At 47.4% G+C, this 15,272-nt stretch overlaps 1 protein-coding gene across 1 annotated transcript in view; it reads left to right on the top strand.

Moving 5' to 3' along the window:
* Window positions 1–536: 536 nt before the first annotated feature.
* The window catches only part of STK24 (serine/threonine kinase 24), a 102,902-nt gene continuing 88,166 nt past the window's right edge, over window positions 537–15,272 (top strand). Inside the window, exon 1 of the mRNA XM_019756910.2 lies at window positions 537–988. Coding sequence (XP_019612469.1) covers window positions 947–988 — 42 coding nt within the window. The 5' untranslated portion in view covers window positions 537–946. The remainder of the gene's footprint in view (window positions 989–15,272) is intronic.

Below are 15,272 nucleotides of genomic sequence, written 5' to 3'. Positions count from 1 at the left end.
AGACACCGAAGAAACTCCGCCCTGGTAGTTCTGAGCTGACCACCGGCTGAGGCCCCGCTGGGCATTCTCCCTCCTGAAGTCTCCCAGCCCCCGCCTCTGCCCTCGGGGAGGTAGCCTGGAGCCCGTTTCCTGGGGGCAGAAGGAGAAGGGTGGGCTCGCGTGGAGGGCAGGAGGAGGATGGGAGAGTAAGAGCCGGCGCTCACCGCTCCCTCGCCGTCCAGACCCCCTTAGGACTCCCACCAGGCCCAGGCGTGGGGGTGGGGTGGGCACACAGCCAATTCCTGGGTCCCACCCGGTTCCCTCTTTCCCACGCCGGGAGGCCGCTCAGGCTGAGGCCCCCTCCCCGCTTATCGCCGCCAACTGGGGGCAAAGGGCAGCCCGCAGCAGCACTCGGATCCCCGCCCGCCCCGGCAGGCGGCTGCGGCCTAGGGCCGCCGGCGACCGCGAGCCTCCTCCCCCTCCCGGAAGCGCGGGGCGGGGTCCCCGGCCGGGCCGCGGGGGCGGGCGCGGGGGCCGGGCCGGGGCGGGGCGCGCTCGGCGCTCGCGGGCTGGGCTGGCTGTGCGCGCCCACTCCGACTCCAGGCCTCCCGGCTCTAGCCCAGCGGCGGCGGCGGCGGCGGCGGCATCGCGGCGGCCTCAGCCTCAGCCTCAGCCTCAGCTTCAGCCTCAGCCTCAGCAGCAGCAGCAGCAGCAGCTATTCGCGGCGAGGCCCTGCGCCCCTCGCAGCCCCTTCCCGGCGCTGTGCATGGAGACGCCGCCCGCCGCCGGCTGCTGAGCCACCATCCGGCCCGGGACCTGCGGGGGCTGGGGTGGCCTCGGGCTCCGACTCGGGCTTGGCCGGCCGCCCTCGTCGCCCGAGGGCTGCGCTTGGCCCGCGGGCCTCGTCGCCCGCGCGAATCGCCGCGGCCCGGCCGTCCCGTCCCAGGAATTAGCCGTCCTGACCGCCATGGCTCACTCCCCGGTGCAGTCGGGCCTGCCCGGCATGCAGGTAAGCAGGAGCCCGGCCGCCGAGGGGCGGGAGGGATGCGCGGGCCGGGGCGGAAGCAGAGAACTTGGCGGTGTAAACATGGCCCCCCCCACGCTGCCCCTTCCGGGGTCGCGCCGGCCTCCCGCGTCCCGCTCGCAGTGCCCGGGGCGCCCCTGCCCGGCTCGGCGGTCAGCGTTTCGGGGACGGGGGCGGCGCAGGGACCTGGGGGCCGCGGCCTGGAGGCGGCCCTTTCCGCCTGGGAGTCGCGGTGGTCAGGGAGGGATGTGGGGGTGCCGGCCGTCTCCCTCCCCGCTCCCCTGTCTCCCCAGCGCCTCCGGAGCTGCAGGCCCAGCGCCGGCCCAGCCCCGGGGGAGAAGTGATGTGGGGAAATGCCCTTGGAGGCCCTGGCGCGGTCTCTGGGCCCTGCCTGCGCGCGGCGGGTGCTGGAGGCCCCTGTCCCCTCCCTGCGAGCGGGCGGTAAAGTTGAGAGGCGGGAGGGGAGCCCCGGGCGCGTCAGGACTAGTCCTGGGCCCTGCCGGGCGGAGGAGCCGGGATAGGGCGGAGGGAGGTGCAATTGCCAGCTCCACTTCCAGCGCGCGTTTCCTTCTGGTGCAGACACAGGGGAAAGTGCGAGCCTGTAAACCGCGCAGAAGGACTCGCTGGGACAGCGTGCACTCGAGTGTCCCGAGCCGAGGCTGACCCGCCCGGTCCTGGGACACGAGGCTTCTACTTTCAGACTTGATTGAATCCAGATGAGTTCTTCCCAGTAAACCTTTCCGCTGATACTTTGTGGCATGTTGGCCTACCATTGACTTTTTTGGGGTGGGGAGAAGTTGAATTTCAAATTACATGAAGGCGTTCAAGTTTTTCTCTATCGGGCACCGTTTTTAGCCCTTTGAAGAATAAACCACCCTCCTTGGCTAATTTGTAATGTATGTAAGCGCGTAAAAGGTGTCAAAATCATTAGGATTAAAAACCTCACGATGCAGTTAGGGTATGTCATTAACATTTTGCTCTCCCAGTTTAGCTAAACGAGTGATCGTGAAAAAACAACCCCAGTATCCAAGTGGATTACTTACCTACAGACAGCCACGGGCTCCTTCTCTCTTCTTCCCTGGCTCCTGAGGGCTGAGAGGAACGGGACTGGAGGACCTGGTCTTTTAGAAGCCGTAATCTGTTCCTCTCTTTCGACGCACATCATTTTCTCTCTCATTAAAACCATAAAAAGAAAACGATTTCATTGTTTAGGTTTGCAATACTGAAATATAGGAACATAAAGTTACCAGAATTTTAGCCTCAGGTTTTTTTTTTTTTGTGTGTTTTTTTTTTTAAGGAGTAGCAGTTAAAGTTAATACCGTAAGAGAGAGCTTGAAGAAAACTGTCCTTGAATCTCATCCAAAGAGTTTTTAAACTTAACGTGCATTTAAAAGCTAAGCTTTTGCTGACCACTAGGTAAAAATCAGATGTGGTTTCTTGGTATTTCCTAAAGTTCCTGCTTTGGTTTGGTTTGAACTGAGATGCAGGAAGGCAGGGTGAACTGGCTGAAAAATGATTTCTGACCAGTAGAGCAAGAAGGCCTTGTAGTGACAAAGATAAAATACTCAATCCTTCCTTTAGACGAACTTTTATGCTGTTTTAATCAGGTTGCAGTCTAGCACAAATGCCTCCCTGAGAGTTTACCACCGAGGTATTCCGCCTTTGTGGAGAGAGCATCAGTTTAAAAAGGTACCTAAAAGCCTCACTAGCTGGTGCCCGGAAGTCAGTATCAGATGGTTACCAGGTACTTTTTTTGTCCTCACTTTTTTCTTTCTTCAACAGTGTGGGCCAAAATTCTTAAATCTTGGGAAAAGAAGGCGAATTTCATTTAATTTTGCCTCCCAAATACAGTGCATTTCCTAGGTAGTGTTACAAAGGAACTGTTTTTATTTTGCTTTCTCAGTATGAAAGCTGATAAATTCTTATTTGGTTGAAACAACCAAATTTTCATCTGTTATAGTTGTAGAGGTGTTGAAGGTGGCTTTTGACAGTCATCCCTATATTTAAGTACATCTATAAAGTGGATGATAATTGTTTTTAGTTTGCTATTTGGGAACGAACAACTCTCCCCCCGCCCCCCCCCCCAAGAAAAACAACAAGCACATTTATTTCCTACTTTGAATAAGCAGCTGCTGCTGCTGCCTGGGGAGGCTGTTCCTCAGTCTTGTTGGGGATTAAATTAAAGGCACACCCGCCTTGGCCTGTTCTTTAGGATAAAACAGGAGAACTACTAACCCGTCTGTGCTCTGTCCTGATACATCTCACATCCCTCCCTTTTTTCTCTCTTATCTCCTGACCAGGGCTTATAAGGAGCTGGCTTAAAAGTTTTAGGAAGACAGTACAGGGAATTCAGGCAGCCTAGGCAAAGATGCCTACAAAATAAGCCTGAATGAGAGAACATTTTAGTGTAAACATAAGTTTTCAGTGTCTTGCAAATCATTTCTTTGCCTCTTGATTCTTACTCGTTACCACTTGACACATAGTTATTATGTGCTATTTTCTAGATGTGGGAATCAACCAAAGACTAATTGAACTGACCGAGGCGAGATGGGGCAAATTTGTGACTTGAAACCGGGTCTTCCTTGCCTTCAAGACCATACCATGCTGTATTACTGCTCTTACAAAAATTAATATTCATTTCATTCCAACTTGGGTTTGGTGAAGAAATGAGAAATATGAGATTGGTATTTTATTCAGTCAGCAGTCATTGACCACTTCATGTGGCGGGTCCTGGCTGAGGGGTTGATGACTAAATCTGAAAGAGTTACCATTTTTAATGTTTAATGAAGGGTGCCAGGGTGCCTTTCTTTTTTACTTCCCACACCCCAGCTTCATATTAGCATAGGGGGAAAAAATAGAAACCGTGAACTGAATGTTGTAACTACGAATAGACATAAAGAAATTAGGTTGATGTGTAGATTTAACCCTCCCTGTCCTTCATTGGATATTTGGTGCTTCACTCAATTCAGATTAAAAGGAAATAAAGCTTCAGTTGGAGGCAAGAGTACTGATCACAGCATAGTTTTCACAACTTGTAATTTGCAAAGAATTATATTTTGGCTTATAAATTTCTCACAGAATTTTGTCTGTCACTGTTGAACTTTTCTGGACTATGACCCATGTAAGAGATACATTTTACATCAAGACCTGAAACAGAAGTTTTGGAAGATAGTCCTGATCCTTAATACTTGTGAAGTACTGTTATGTGATACATTTTAAGAAAAAGGAGCGGGTTGCAACACTAAATTGATTTCACAGCTGAGTGGTTTGACCCAAGTTTGAAAAGTACTGATTAGCTGTGTCACGTGTAGTGAGACCTGAGTTAAGTTAGCATGTTTTGAAAATGTCATAAACTTAAGATATTCTCATATTTGAAAGTACAGACAATTTACAGGAACAGCGAGAAAACTTAAAATTTCTACTGGTTAGCATTATCCTTCCTTTGCGCTAGCTGCTTGGAGAAACCCTTGCCTGAGAAGTCCCCTTGTGTGGGGACACAGTGCAGGATGGTTAATGGCCAGTTGGGATGCTTTGGGAGCTTTTCTCAAGTGCTCTTGCTTACCCTGATGCAACCTGTGTGCTCTGCAACCTGTGTGCTCTGGGCAATGAAGGCAAACAGAAAGACAGTTGCATTTAATTGTGGCTTAAGTGCTCTTGTCCCTTTTTTTCCTCTTTAGTGTCACATTTCCATAGTTATTTTCCTGTTTCCATGGAAGAGGCCTTCCCATGTTCAGTCTGTTACCATATGCACCCAGGGCAAAGGTTGGTGTGTTACAGTGTGTGGACCTTTCGAGTATTTGTGAGAGTTAGGTTCTGAAAGCACCTTGAAGGAAATGCTGAGCTGTAGTGTGGCCTGGTGTCTTACTTAGCACATTGAACTAGATGGGGAGCCTGCATTCAGGCAACATATTTGTCTGCAGAGTGTGGTGCCAGCAGCCATGGGAGCCCGAGGAGAGAACCTCCTTCGGGCCTGTCCTCAGGAAGGCCGCAGCCTCATGAGGGCCAATCCAAATGAAGGACAGAGGGGCGCGGAGAGCAGAGGTGTATGGTGTTGAGAGCCGGGAGTGAGGGAACTGCATGGGCCCAGGGAAAGGGGGCCTGGTTCCTGGCTGCAGTAGGGCAGGGTTGAGTGTTCTGTACTTCAGGAACCCTGCTTTCTCAGTTGTGGGTGGTAGGTAGGAGAAGGTAGAGGGAGTTGGGTTCTGGGGAGTGCTGGGTGCTGGCTTGAAAGGCAGAGGCGTTATGGGGAGTGAGGTGAGGTTAACCTCAGGTAGTGAGAGTTCAGCGGAGGAGCCTGAGTGAGTGGTTGGAGCTGCTGGTGTCAGCAGGGTGGCCAGGGTGGACTTTTTCACAAGGTTGATTTAAACCTTGGTCATTTGAACTGTCAGTGAACATTTTACTCTTTTATTTACTCTGTTCCCCACCCCCCCTTATTTTGACGCTTTTTGCTGTTTTATGCTGAAGAATAAGTAAAAGCACATTTTTCTGTTACTGTTGCCTGTTTTCTGTTACTGTTTTTTAAAAAAGATAACATTTCAATAATACTTCATATTCCCTCTTTTCCTATGTCACCAAAGCTTAACAGTGTTAAGAATTTATTTGCTTAAAAGTGTATATTTTGGGGGTAAGGTCGTCAGAAGATTTTAAAAAATTAAAATAAAATATAATGTAGAGGCGTCCAGGACGTTTTTTTTCTAATCCCAGATCTGGGAATGTTCCCGATAGTATTTCACATAGAATCTAGTGAGCGTCAAGTAGCAATTGGTCAGATTCGATTTTTCTAGGCAGCTAATGTAGCACAATCTTCCAGCAGAGAGTAGTTAGGGGTAAGTGGCAATCATCATCACTGCTTTCTTGTTCCTTTTTGTAATTTTTGTTCTCATCTTTGAGGTGCGGCTCTGATGCGTGTAGCTGAGCTGGCTTATTTGATGCAGGTGGACACTGCTTTTCAGTTGAAGAGTATCTTTCTAGGACCTTGGTTCAAGATGCAGTGTGAATAGTTACTGAAGAAATGAGCCCCTTGGTAGTTGTTGCTTCTCCCTAGTGCATTTTTACAGTCATGCTAAAGCCAGAGTCCAGGAGTCTGGTGATCTCTTGAGAAACATGCTACTCCACTCTCTATTTGGGTGATTTCTCCCAGTGATTCAGAGTTGCCTGCTTGGAAACTTGGTACCTGCAGGAAATGGACCGCACCCAGCCAACCCTCTTGTGGCTTTTTTTCTGCTTGAGCTGAGCAGGGTTATCATTAATGGAATCTTGTGGCAGGAAGGAGTTTGTGCAGGAAATAGAAGTTGCACTGTTATCCCTCTATTGCTGCTTAGAGCCAACCGCTGTCATTGGGCCAGTCATTTCCCATAATTCATGTTTTTGCATTGCAATGTATTTAAAAACTCTTAGTGCCAAATATTTTGGGAAAAAGAAAAACATGCCTATTGCAACACCTGGCTCCTGAGGGTGACTATGGAATTTCCTAATCCTAAAACGCTCCCTGGTTTCCAAGGTTGAGATGAGAGAAAAATAAAACAAGATGTACCTTTGTTTGCTACAAAGTATAAACCATCTCAAGTTGTGGGTTACAAAGGCAGTCTATTTAGAGACCTTTCATTATATTCTCATGAGGGTTCTTGGTCAGCAAAAGGAACCTTATCTGGTCAGCACCCTATTGGTATCTGAATAAATTGTGGCAACATTTCAAGTTTTATGTTAATACCAAATATGTAGCTGGTGTTTATCCTATTATTTTCAATCTCTTCGTGTTTTTAAAAAATATTTTAGGCCCTAAAATTTGAAAGACCATAGAGACCCAAATCCTTTTTAAGAATTTTAATTATTTAGGATTTTTGTTTAGTTTTTATTGAAGAAATTATATACATGTTTTAAAGAGTCAGATGGCTTCTTATAAGGTTTGGAAAGATGGCAATTACTTGCCTCTTGCCTCCATTTCTTCCTCCCCAAAGGCAGTCCCTCTGATCTCTCTTAGTTGATTGTTGTGTTTACTCCTTTGTTTATAAAGAACATTTAAAAATTACTGCTACTTTCTCCCCTTCGTTTCTGGCATTATCTATGAAGATGAGGATTTCTCTTGTTGCCTCATTCACGCACATGTTACCTTCCCTCCCTCTCCCTAGTGTCGTTATTTTCATTGTAACTTTGGTTAGATCAGCCTGTACCTGAATTGACTAAATAGTTCTTGTAAACCAGCCACTAGTAAACCAGGATTAACTTTTGAAATTTTGGGGGGGGGAGTTGTTTTTTTGGTAATGTATTTAGTTCAGGCTGCTACAACAAAATAGCATAGACTGGTATTTCTCACAGTCTGGACGCTAAGAAGTCCAAGATCAAGCTGAGGACAGATTCTGTGGTAATTCCTAGACGGAGTGTCAGTGGCGTAAGGGGCAAGGGAGCTCTCTGGGGTTGGTCTCCTTTATAAAATCACTGATCCCAAACCTGAGGGCTCGTGACCTAATCACTTCCCAAAGGCCCCCACCTCCTAAACCATGGCATTAGGGGTTGTGTCTCAACATAGGAACTTTGGGGGGCACACACATTCAGTCTATAGTAGCACTTACTCAACCCCAAACTCACCCTAGTTGTTGAAACCGTCTCTTAGAAAGTTCAGGGAGAACTGACAGGCTATTTGTTTCACCTTTCTGCAGAATCTTCCCAGGAGCCTTCCAGCCTGCCTGGGCTAGCCCGGTGTGCTTCCACGCTCCGGCCCCTCTGGCTGCTTTTGCCTTTTCCCCCCGGGATTCTCTGCTGACCTCTGCTGGGTGGCCTGTTTTCTGTGTCACCCGTCATTCTTTGTTGGTTTACACCCTGGTGTTGGTGAACATACCTTCCTGTGAATAGGGTACACGGGAGATAGGTTTTTTTGAAGCCTTTGGCTATTTGAAAATGTCTTTATTTTCACCTTTCCCCTTGATTGATAGTTTGGCATGGTGTATAGTCATAGGGTAGAAGTTATTTTCCTCCAGAGTTTTGAAGGCATTTCTTCACTGTGTTTTACGTTTCCGTGTTGCAGTGCCGGATTCGGTGTACACAAGCTGTTTTGTTCTTCCTGAACTTAGCAGGATCTGAATTTTCACAGTGACATCTTGGTGTGGGTCTGTTTTCATTTTTTTGTGGCAGGTACTTTGTAGGCCCCTTGAACTTGGCAACGCAGGTCTTGTTGATGAATTGTTTCTTGGATTCCCACTCCTCTTCTTTGTTCTCTTTTGCGTAAGCTATTTGGATGTTGGGCTTTCTGCACTGGTCTTCAAATGTTCTTACCCTTTAAAACCTACTTTCCATCTCTGTTTTTTTTTTTTTTTTTTAACTTGGCTTTCTGGGATTATCTCAACATTATCCTCCAGCTCTCTAATGAGTATTTCATTTTTGCTTTGTAAATTCTAAGAGCTCTTTTTGGTTCTCTGAATGCTCCTTTATTTTAGTGTTTTTTTCTGGTTGCAGTTGACATATCTGCTCTTAGCTCCCTGAGTATGATAGTTGTAGTTATGTTGTGTTTTTTTTAATCCTCAGCAGATTTTCTTCCTCCACCCCACCCCCCCTTTTTTGTTGGTTTGGTCTCTCTTTGTGGTAGAGACCACCTTCGGATGTGCACTGATAGGTCAGAGTGGGGGGCTGCAAGCTGGTTGGAAAGCGAGTCCTTGAGTGGGGCTTTTTTAACCATGGTGGTGTCAGGTGCTTCTACTGGACAGAGCAGCTGAGGAGTGGTTATGCCAGTTTCTTTTAGCTTTTATACTTTTTGCCTCCTGGGGGAGCCTTCCCTGGAGCTTTCTGACCCTGGTCCAGCCTGGTGGTTGTCCACACTGGGCACACCCCTCAGGCTGATGCCTGGTTTCTTCTCTGGCCTGAGCCTCATGCCCACCTGAGTGCTGGATGGACGGAAAGGACAGAGTGTGGGCACAGCGTCTTGTGTAGTGCCACTGCTCTAGAAACCCTCTGTTTTCCTTTCCAGGGAATATGGTTTCAATTGTTCCCTGGGTAGGGGAGCCACAGGGCAGTTGGCCGGCTGCTAGGATGCTGGGCAAGGCCGTCGGGCGTCTGACGGCTTCTTTAGCTCCGCACTGGAGGCGCTCCCGCCCGGAGGTGCCTGTGCCCCGTTACTGTGATTGGGGATTTGGCGCTGTTAGCATTTGTTTTCTCCTCCTCCTCCTCGGTCTTTCCTCCCACCACCCACTTTCCAGCTTCTGAGTTTCATTGCTGTTGGTCTTTTCTTCCCTCCTGGTATGTGGAGGGTTAGTCTTTTTTGTTGTTGTTAATTTTCTTTATTAATGGTTTTAGTGGGATTTCAGGATTGACTAAAATTGATGCTTATGCTCGTTGTGATCTCCACCTGGAAGGTCACTGTCCTTCAGTTTATAGATGAATGAACAGAATGAATAGAATTTGAATTCCAAGGTCAGGCAGGACTCCTTGGGGTCTGAGTCTGAGGGAGGACTTGTGAGCCTCTGGTTCCCCTTCGCCACTGGATCTTACCTTCTGTTTCTTCTCTGTAAGTAAAGGCCATATACACATGTGCTTGTTTTTCCACCTCTACTGGTCAGTGACCTCCACCTCCCTAATTTGAACTGAGAACCTGCTTTTCTCCATTCTGTCTCACTTCCTGGTGCCAACTTCCAATGGGCACAGAACCGTTTCAGGGAGCCCTCTTTGGAGAAACGTGCTTAAGTTGATTGATGTTTTAGGGGCGCAGCCCATGGTCCAGAATTGAGTGTCTGCTTCTTGGGAGTGGGGTCAGCGTCAGTCCTGGCAGCATGTCTGCTGGTCGGCCAGGGCTGGGGCTCGGATGCACAGCGCCTGCTGACCAGCTGGCCGGGTGGGTTCAGGCGCACGTGTGACGGAGCAGCTTTGCCGCGTGTCGGAGGGTTGTGGACTCCGCAGTGGAGAGCGGGGCGCAGTGCGGCTCTGTAAACACGTGGCATTGGTGGGTAGTGACTCAAGGGTGCGGATGTAAACGGAGAGCTGCCCTTTGGGATACTGCCATAAAATGACTTCCTACTTAAGGGCAAAGGACTTTTTTGGGGTAGACATTTATAGTAAGAAACTGCTAAGTGAACATGAGAAGTAATCCGGAACTTGGGGACTAGGTGTTGGCCAGCGGCTATTTTAGGCACAGTTTTGTAGAACTTGAAAACCATGTTCCGTGTGGTGAGTGCCAGGCTGTTAAACTGCTATGTAACTCCCAATGGACTGCGCACCTGCTGAAGAAAGTATTGTCCGAACTTTCCATACAATGCACTTGCATTGCACTAAACATTTGAGAGGGGATTTATAAAGGAAAAGATATGTAAGTACAGAGAATTACTCATTTCCTCAGCAGTTCCCACCAGTAGGTGGGTTTCCTTTTTCCTTCTTCACTGTGCTACCTGAAGAGATAAGTGGACAGGTAAACAGTGCCTTTGGCCTTGCTGTATCCATGTCTGTCAAGACAATGAAAAGTGGTTGACCTTAGTGGGAGACGTGCAGGGAGGCAACCGAATTGTACTGCATTCCTGTCAAAGGGCCGGGCCGGTAGGCTGCTTACGCCCCTCGCGCCTCTGCCAGGAAGGGCTGGGCTGGTCACTAGTTTTACAGGTGACAAAACTGAGGCTTCGGAAATGACCTGGGTCCCTCAGCTAGAAAACAGCCCAGCTGGGATTTCATCCCTAACTTTTGGTGGAAGCATTTGTGTTCTTTCTTTCTTTACACCAGAATGCCTCCTACCTCGCATTTCAGATTCGATCCCCCCCGTCACTCCCCCCAGTTTTCCTGAGGATCAAGTTGTGCCCCCAGTGTCCAGGTCAGGGCTAGTAACTGATGGTATTTTAGGCACTTTTATTTCCACTTTTTTTTTTTTTTAAAGAAGATTTTGTTCATGTTCCAGTAGTATTTTTAATTGGCTTCTTGGCATTTAGGATTGTAGGTATGTGGGGAAGTGACGTGCACTTGAAGATGTTTTCCCTGCCCTTTTATCTCTCTTCTCTCTTCTGAGCCTGTAGGCCCTCCCTTGGAGTGGGATTGGAGCCTTTGGCTTCTGTTTGCCGCCCAGGTAGTGCCCAGATTTGTTTTGAACTGTGAAGCAGTATTAACTGAAAAAGTACCTACCTGTAAATCTAGCACAGTGGTTTTCAAATTTTAGCACTTAATCTCATCACCTGGAGGGCTTGATAAAATGCAGATTGCTGGGCTGTGGGTTGGGCATGGCGTTTGCATTTCTAACAAGTTTTCTGGTGTGTGGCTGCCTCAGGGACCACACTTTAAGAACTAAAGAGTTAAAACTCCTTAAAATTGCCGTTGCTCTCCGCTGTGGAGGGTACTGTAGCGATGCCCCCTGAAAGGCAGTTCAATGGAAGAATCATGCTTGCGACTTCTGGCTTGTACTTCAGAAGACTGGGAGCCACTGGTCTGACTTTGACAATTGAATAGGCTTTTAGTTGTAAGAATTATTAGCGCCTTTACAATTTCAGCATGCATTATAAAACGGTTGGTGAGGGAGCAGAGGAAGATGTCTGCTCCCATGGCTTTTTGACCTTGGAACCTTATTTTTTAAGAAACGCATCTCTCAGAACTAGCGTTCCGTGCTTCTTTTGGGAAACCCTGAGCCGGATGGAAAGCCCTGAGCCCCATCATCTCCCACAGCATGGCCAGGACCTCTCTCTAGGTTTCATCAAGTCACTCCCTGCTGAAGACGCTCTGGCGGCTTCCTGTGTTTCCTGACCAAATGTAAACTCCAGTTTAAAATTCAGGGTCTGTGTTAACCCCCCACTTCCTCTTGTGCAGCTTTCCAGCCCCCTCTCCCCATTGGCTCACCTTGCCTCCCTGTGCTGCTCCGGCCTCTCAGAACCATGTGGGGTAACCTCTCGTGAGCCTTGGTATTTATATTATGTTCCTTTGTGTTTTTTAAGTGGATTTTAAGGAAAGACCTTCAAAGAAGGTCTGTACCAAGCAGCCAGCCTGCCCCACATTGCTAGGGCAACAGCCCCTGGATGAGGATCTATCTTCTGAGGGTGGGGGTCCAGTTAGGAAATGAATGGGCTCTCGTTGGGCTAACTTGGTTTTCTTTTCTTGTAGTTGTTCTGTTTCACACTGAACTGAAGATACACATATATCTTTGAACTAGGAAAAATATTCCAGACCAGTAGACCTTTTAATCTTTGGGATGTCAGGTTTTATGCTTTTATGTATTTTATGTACGTAGTTGATTCGATTTTTTTTTTCCCCCCCTTCTTCTGCTTCCCTTTTCCCCTCCAGTTCAAGCCGCTGTTTCTCAGTCTAGTTGTACAGGACACAGCTCCCTGGCCCATGCTGGTGTTATGAGCCTTGCGCGCCCCCCTGGCTGAGGCAGTCAGTCGCCGGTCTGTTGGCCACTCACGCTGGCCACCGGCAGCCCATGGCAGCTCTCAGCAGCTCACGCCGACGTCTGGCTGCTCGCTGGCAGCTCCAGGGAGAGCTGTTGTTCACAGTCTTAGCTATAGAGGGTCACAGCTCGCTGGCCCATGTGGGAATTGAACTGGCGACCTCAGCGTTAGGAGCATGGAGCTCCAACCACCTGAGCCACCGGGTCGGCCTGTTGATTCGATTTTTAATTAAAAAAATGATCTGTATTAGCAGTCTTTTATTAGAATGTACTATCATTAGCTGGACTTTGATCTTACCAGATTTGCTAATTTGAGATTATTTTCTTTTTGGGGGGGGCATTGCTTGATTTTTGTTTTAAAGTACATTCTAATTTTTCTGCAGTTTATTGTATGGGTTTCTCTAAATATAAGGGTAAATGGCATATTAGGCAGACTTAGGGGATGGACGAGACAGGTAGTTGTGAGGTTTGGGCTCCTCTTTCCCTTTTCAGTGAAGAATCTGAAGTCTTTAAAAAAAACCGCCCAGTTTGTGTCATTGAGAATGCCTTCTTCTGTGTTGTCTTCAAGGAAAAACAAAGCACTTGAAGTGAAAGTGTTTGCATTTCCTGGTCGAGTCACATAGGCTGCCTGTATTTATCTGTGAGGCAGGCAGGGATGTGATCGAAACAGGAGCACCTACTGGTGGTGGTGTCTCAGGTCTGCTCCCACATGGGCCTGGGGCCACTGGTGCCAGCAGCCCGAGCCTGCGACCCCAGGCATTGTGGGATGGAATGTCTCTTTCCTATTGGCACGAAGCAGAGGCACATTTTAAAGTGATCACATAATTTTAAATTGTTTTGAGTTAAAAGCAGTTTTTCCCAGTGATCTACTGATTCTTGCCTCGTGGATGAATTACTTAAATTTATGTAGAGCCAGTGGTTTCCTGAGAGCAGGCTTTCTCAGCACCCCTGCACCTGATATGTATGTGTATATATATGTTTACGTACATACCTGTGTGCATATAAAATGTGTTGTTTTATTTTTTGCTCCCTTGTAATCTGACTTTATCAAGTAAGTAGCCTAAAAGAAGCTTTTACTATATAGCATTCCTAGTCAGAATTAATTTTTCCTCTGTATTTCCAAAAGGAACAAAACATTCTGGAACATAATTGGTGTGCAAAGTTACTTAAGAGAAAATATTTTAAGCCTTTTTAAAATGGTGAAATTCTCGGTGTTTTTATACATGGCCTATTGCATAGATTATTTCTTAATATGTTAGTTATAGTAATCAAATAAGGCTGTTTTTGGAACCCTGTAAAAATGGTTCTTCCTTTGATTCGTCCTTTTTTATCAGAGTAGTGGTAATTGTGTTTGTTTCTGCTGGGGAATTTGTGGTGGTAAGACCCTTTGAGACTCAGCGGAAAGGCCTTCAGTTGCTTATCTGCTGATGTTCGAGCGCCATTTCCTATCCTGGCCACGTTGTCTGTGTATAGTTTATTAAAAAATGTGAAGTGGGGGGGTTGGAGATGGGTACAGAAATGTGAACTTTTTCTCCTCACTGGAAAAACACTCTATCTAAATGATTTTTTTTTTTTAAAGTTGGAATCATGGAAAGCTTAAATTTTTTTTTTTTTTAAATTATTTGTTTATTTATTTATTTTTAAGTCAAGTTGTTGTCCTTTCAATCTTAGTTGTGGAGGGTGCTGTTCAGCTTCAAGTTGTTGTCCTTTCAATCTTAGTTGTGGAGGGTGCTGTTCAGCTTCAAGTTGTTGTCCTTTCAGTCTTAGTTGTGGAGGGCGCAGCTCAGCTCCAGGTCCAGTTGCTGTTGCTAGTTGCAGGGGGCACAGCCCACCATCCCTTGTGGGAGTCGAACCGGCAACTTGTGGTTGAGAGGATGTGCTCCAACAAACTGAGCCACCTGGGAGCTCAGCGGTAGCTCAGTTCAAGGTGCCGTGTTCAATCTTAGTTGCAGGGGTAGAGCCCACCATCCCTTGCGGGACTCCAGGAGTTGAACTGGCAACCTTGTGGTTGAGAGCCCACTGGCCCATGTGGGAATAGAACCGGCAGCCTTCGGTGTTAGGAGCATGGAGCTCTTAACAGCCTGAGCCACCGGGCCGGCCCTTATCTAAATGATTTTTAAAGCAAAGGCATCTGTAATCCCACTACTTGAGTATAGCTGCTTTCTATTTTGTTCATTTTCCAGTCTTTGTCTATGTACGTATGTCTCTCTAAGGAATTGCAGTCATACATTAGGTGTACGTGTATGTTTTCCACTCAGCAATGGATCATAAATGTTGTCCCGCATTTCCATACAGTTTTCCTAATGAGAATTTTAATGTCTTAACTGACTGACCCTTGTCTCCTTTAATGGCAGGCATGCCTCATCCTTAGGACAGAGAGCTCTGGACAGAACCATGTTCCTGTTTGGTTCTGCTGGTTAGAAAGAATAACCTTGCTGCTTTCTTTTGCCTTTGGAGAAAGAAAAAAATTGTTTATCCTTTTCCTCCCCTAACAGTATTATTGGAAAACACTGTTATTGTTATTTAATGAGGTTTGTGTAGTTAATTGCTTTGCTTACACGGATAAACTGGACCACTCACCCAGTGGTGTTACAAATTCATGCTGGGCTCCTTGCCCCTTGCCCAGTTGTATTGCCAGCAGAGGACACGACATGTGGACCAGGGCCCACAAAGACTCTGTGTGTGTGTGTGTGTGAGAGTGAACGTGTGTGTGTGAGCGCGTGTGCATGTGTGAGCGCGCGCGCGCGCACATAAGTGTGAGCATTAACTAAGAACGACAAAACCGCTCTCCTTTCTGGGCCGCCTCTAGGCTTTGGATGGAGCGAAGGTGGACAGCAGGCATGCTGCCTGGCTGGGTCATTCTTCTTCACTGGCCTTCAGATGAATACTTTGTATATGTGATAAATATACTAGTTTTAAAATAGCTTTTAT

Source organism: Rhinolophus sinicus, linkage group LG04 (assembly GCF_036562045.2).
Source record: "Rhinolophus sinicus isolate RSC01 linkage group LG04, ASM3656204v1, whole genome shotgun sequence".
NCBI lineage: Eukaryota > Metazoa > Chordata > Mammalia > Chiroptera > Rhinolophidae > Rhinolophus > Rhinolophus sinicus.
The sequence above is the reverse complement of the archived record's forward strand: the minus strand, read 5'-3'. Positions and strand labels throughout refer to the sequence as shown.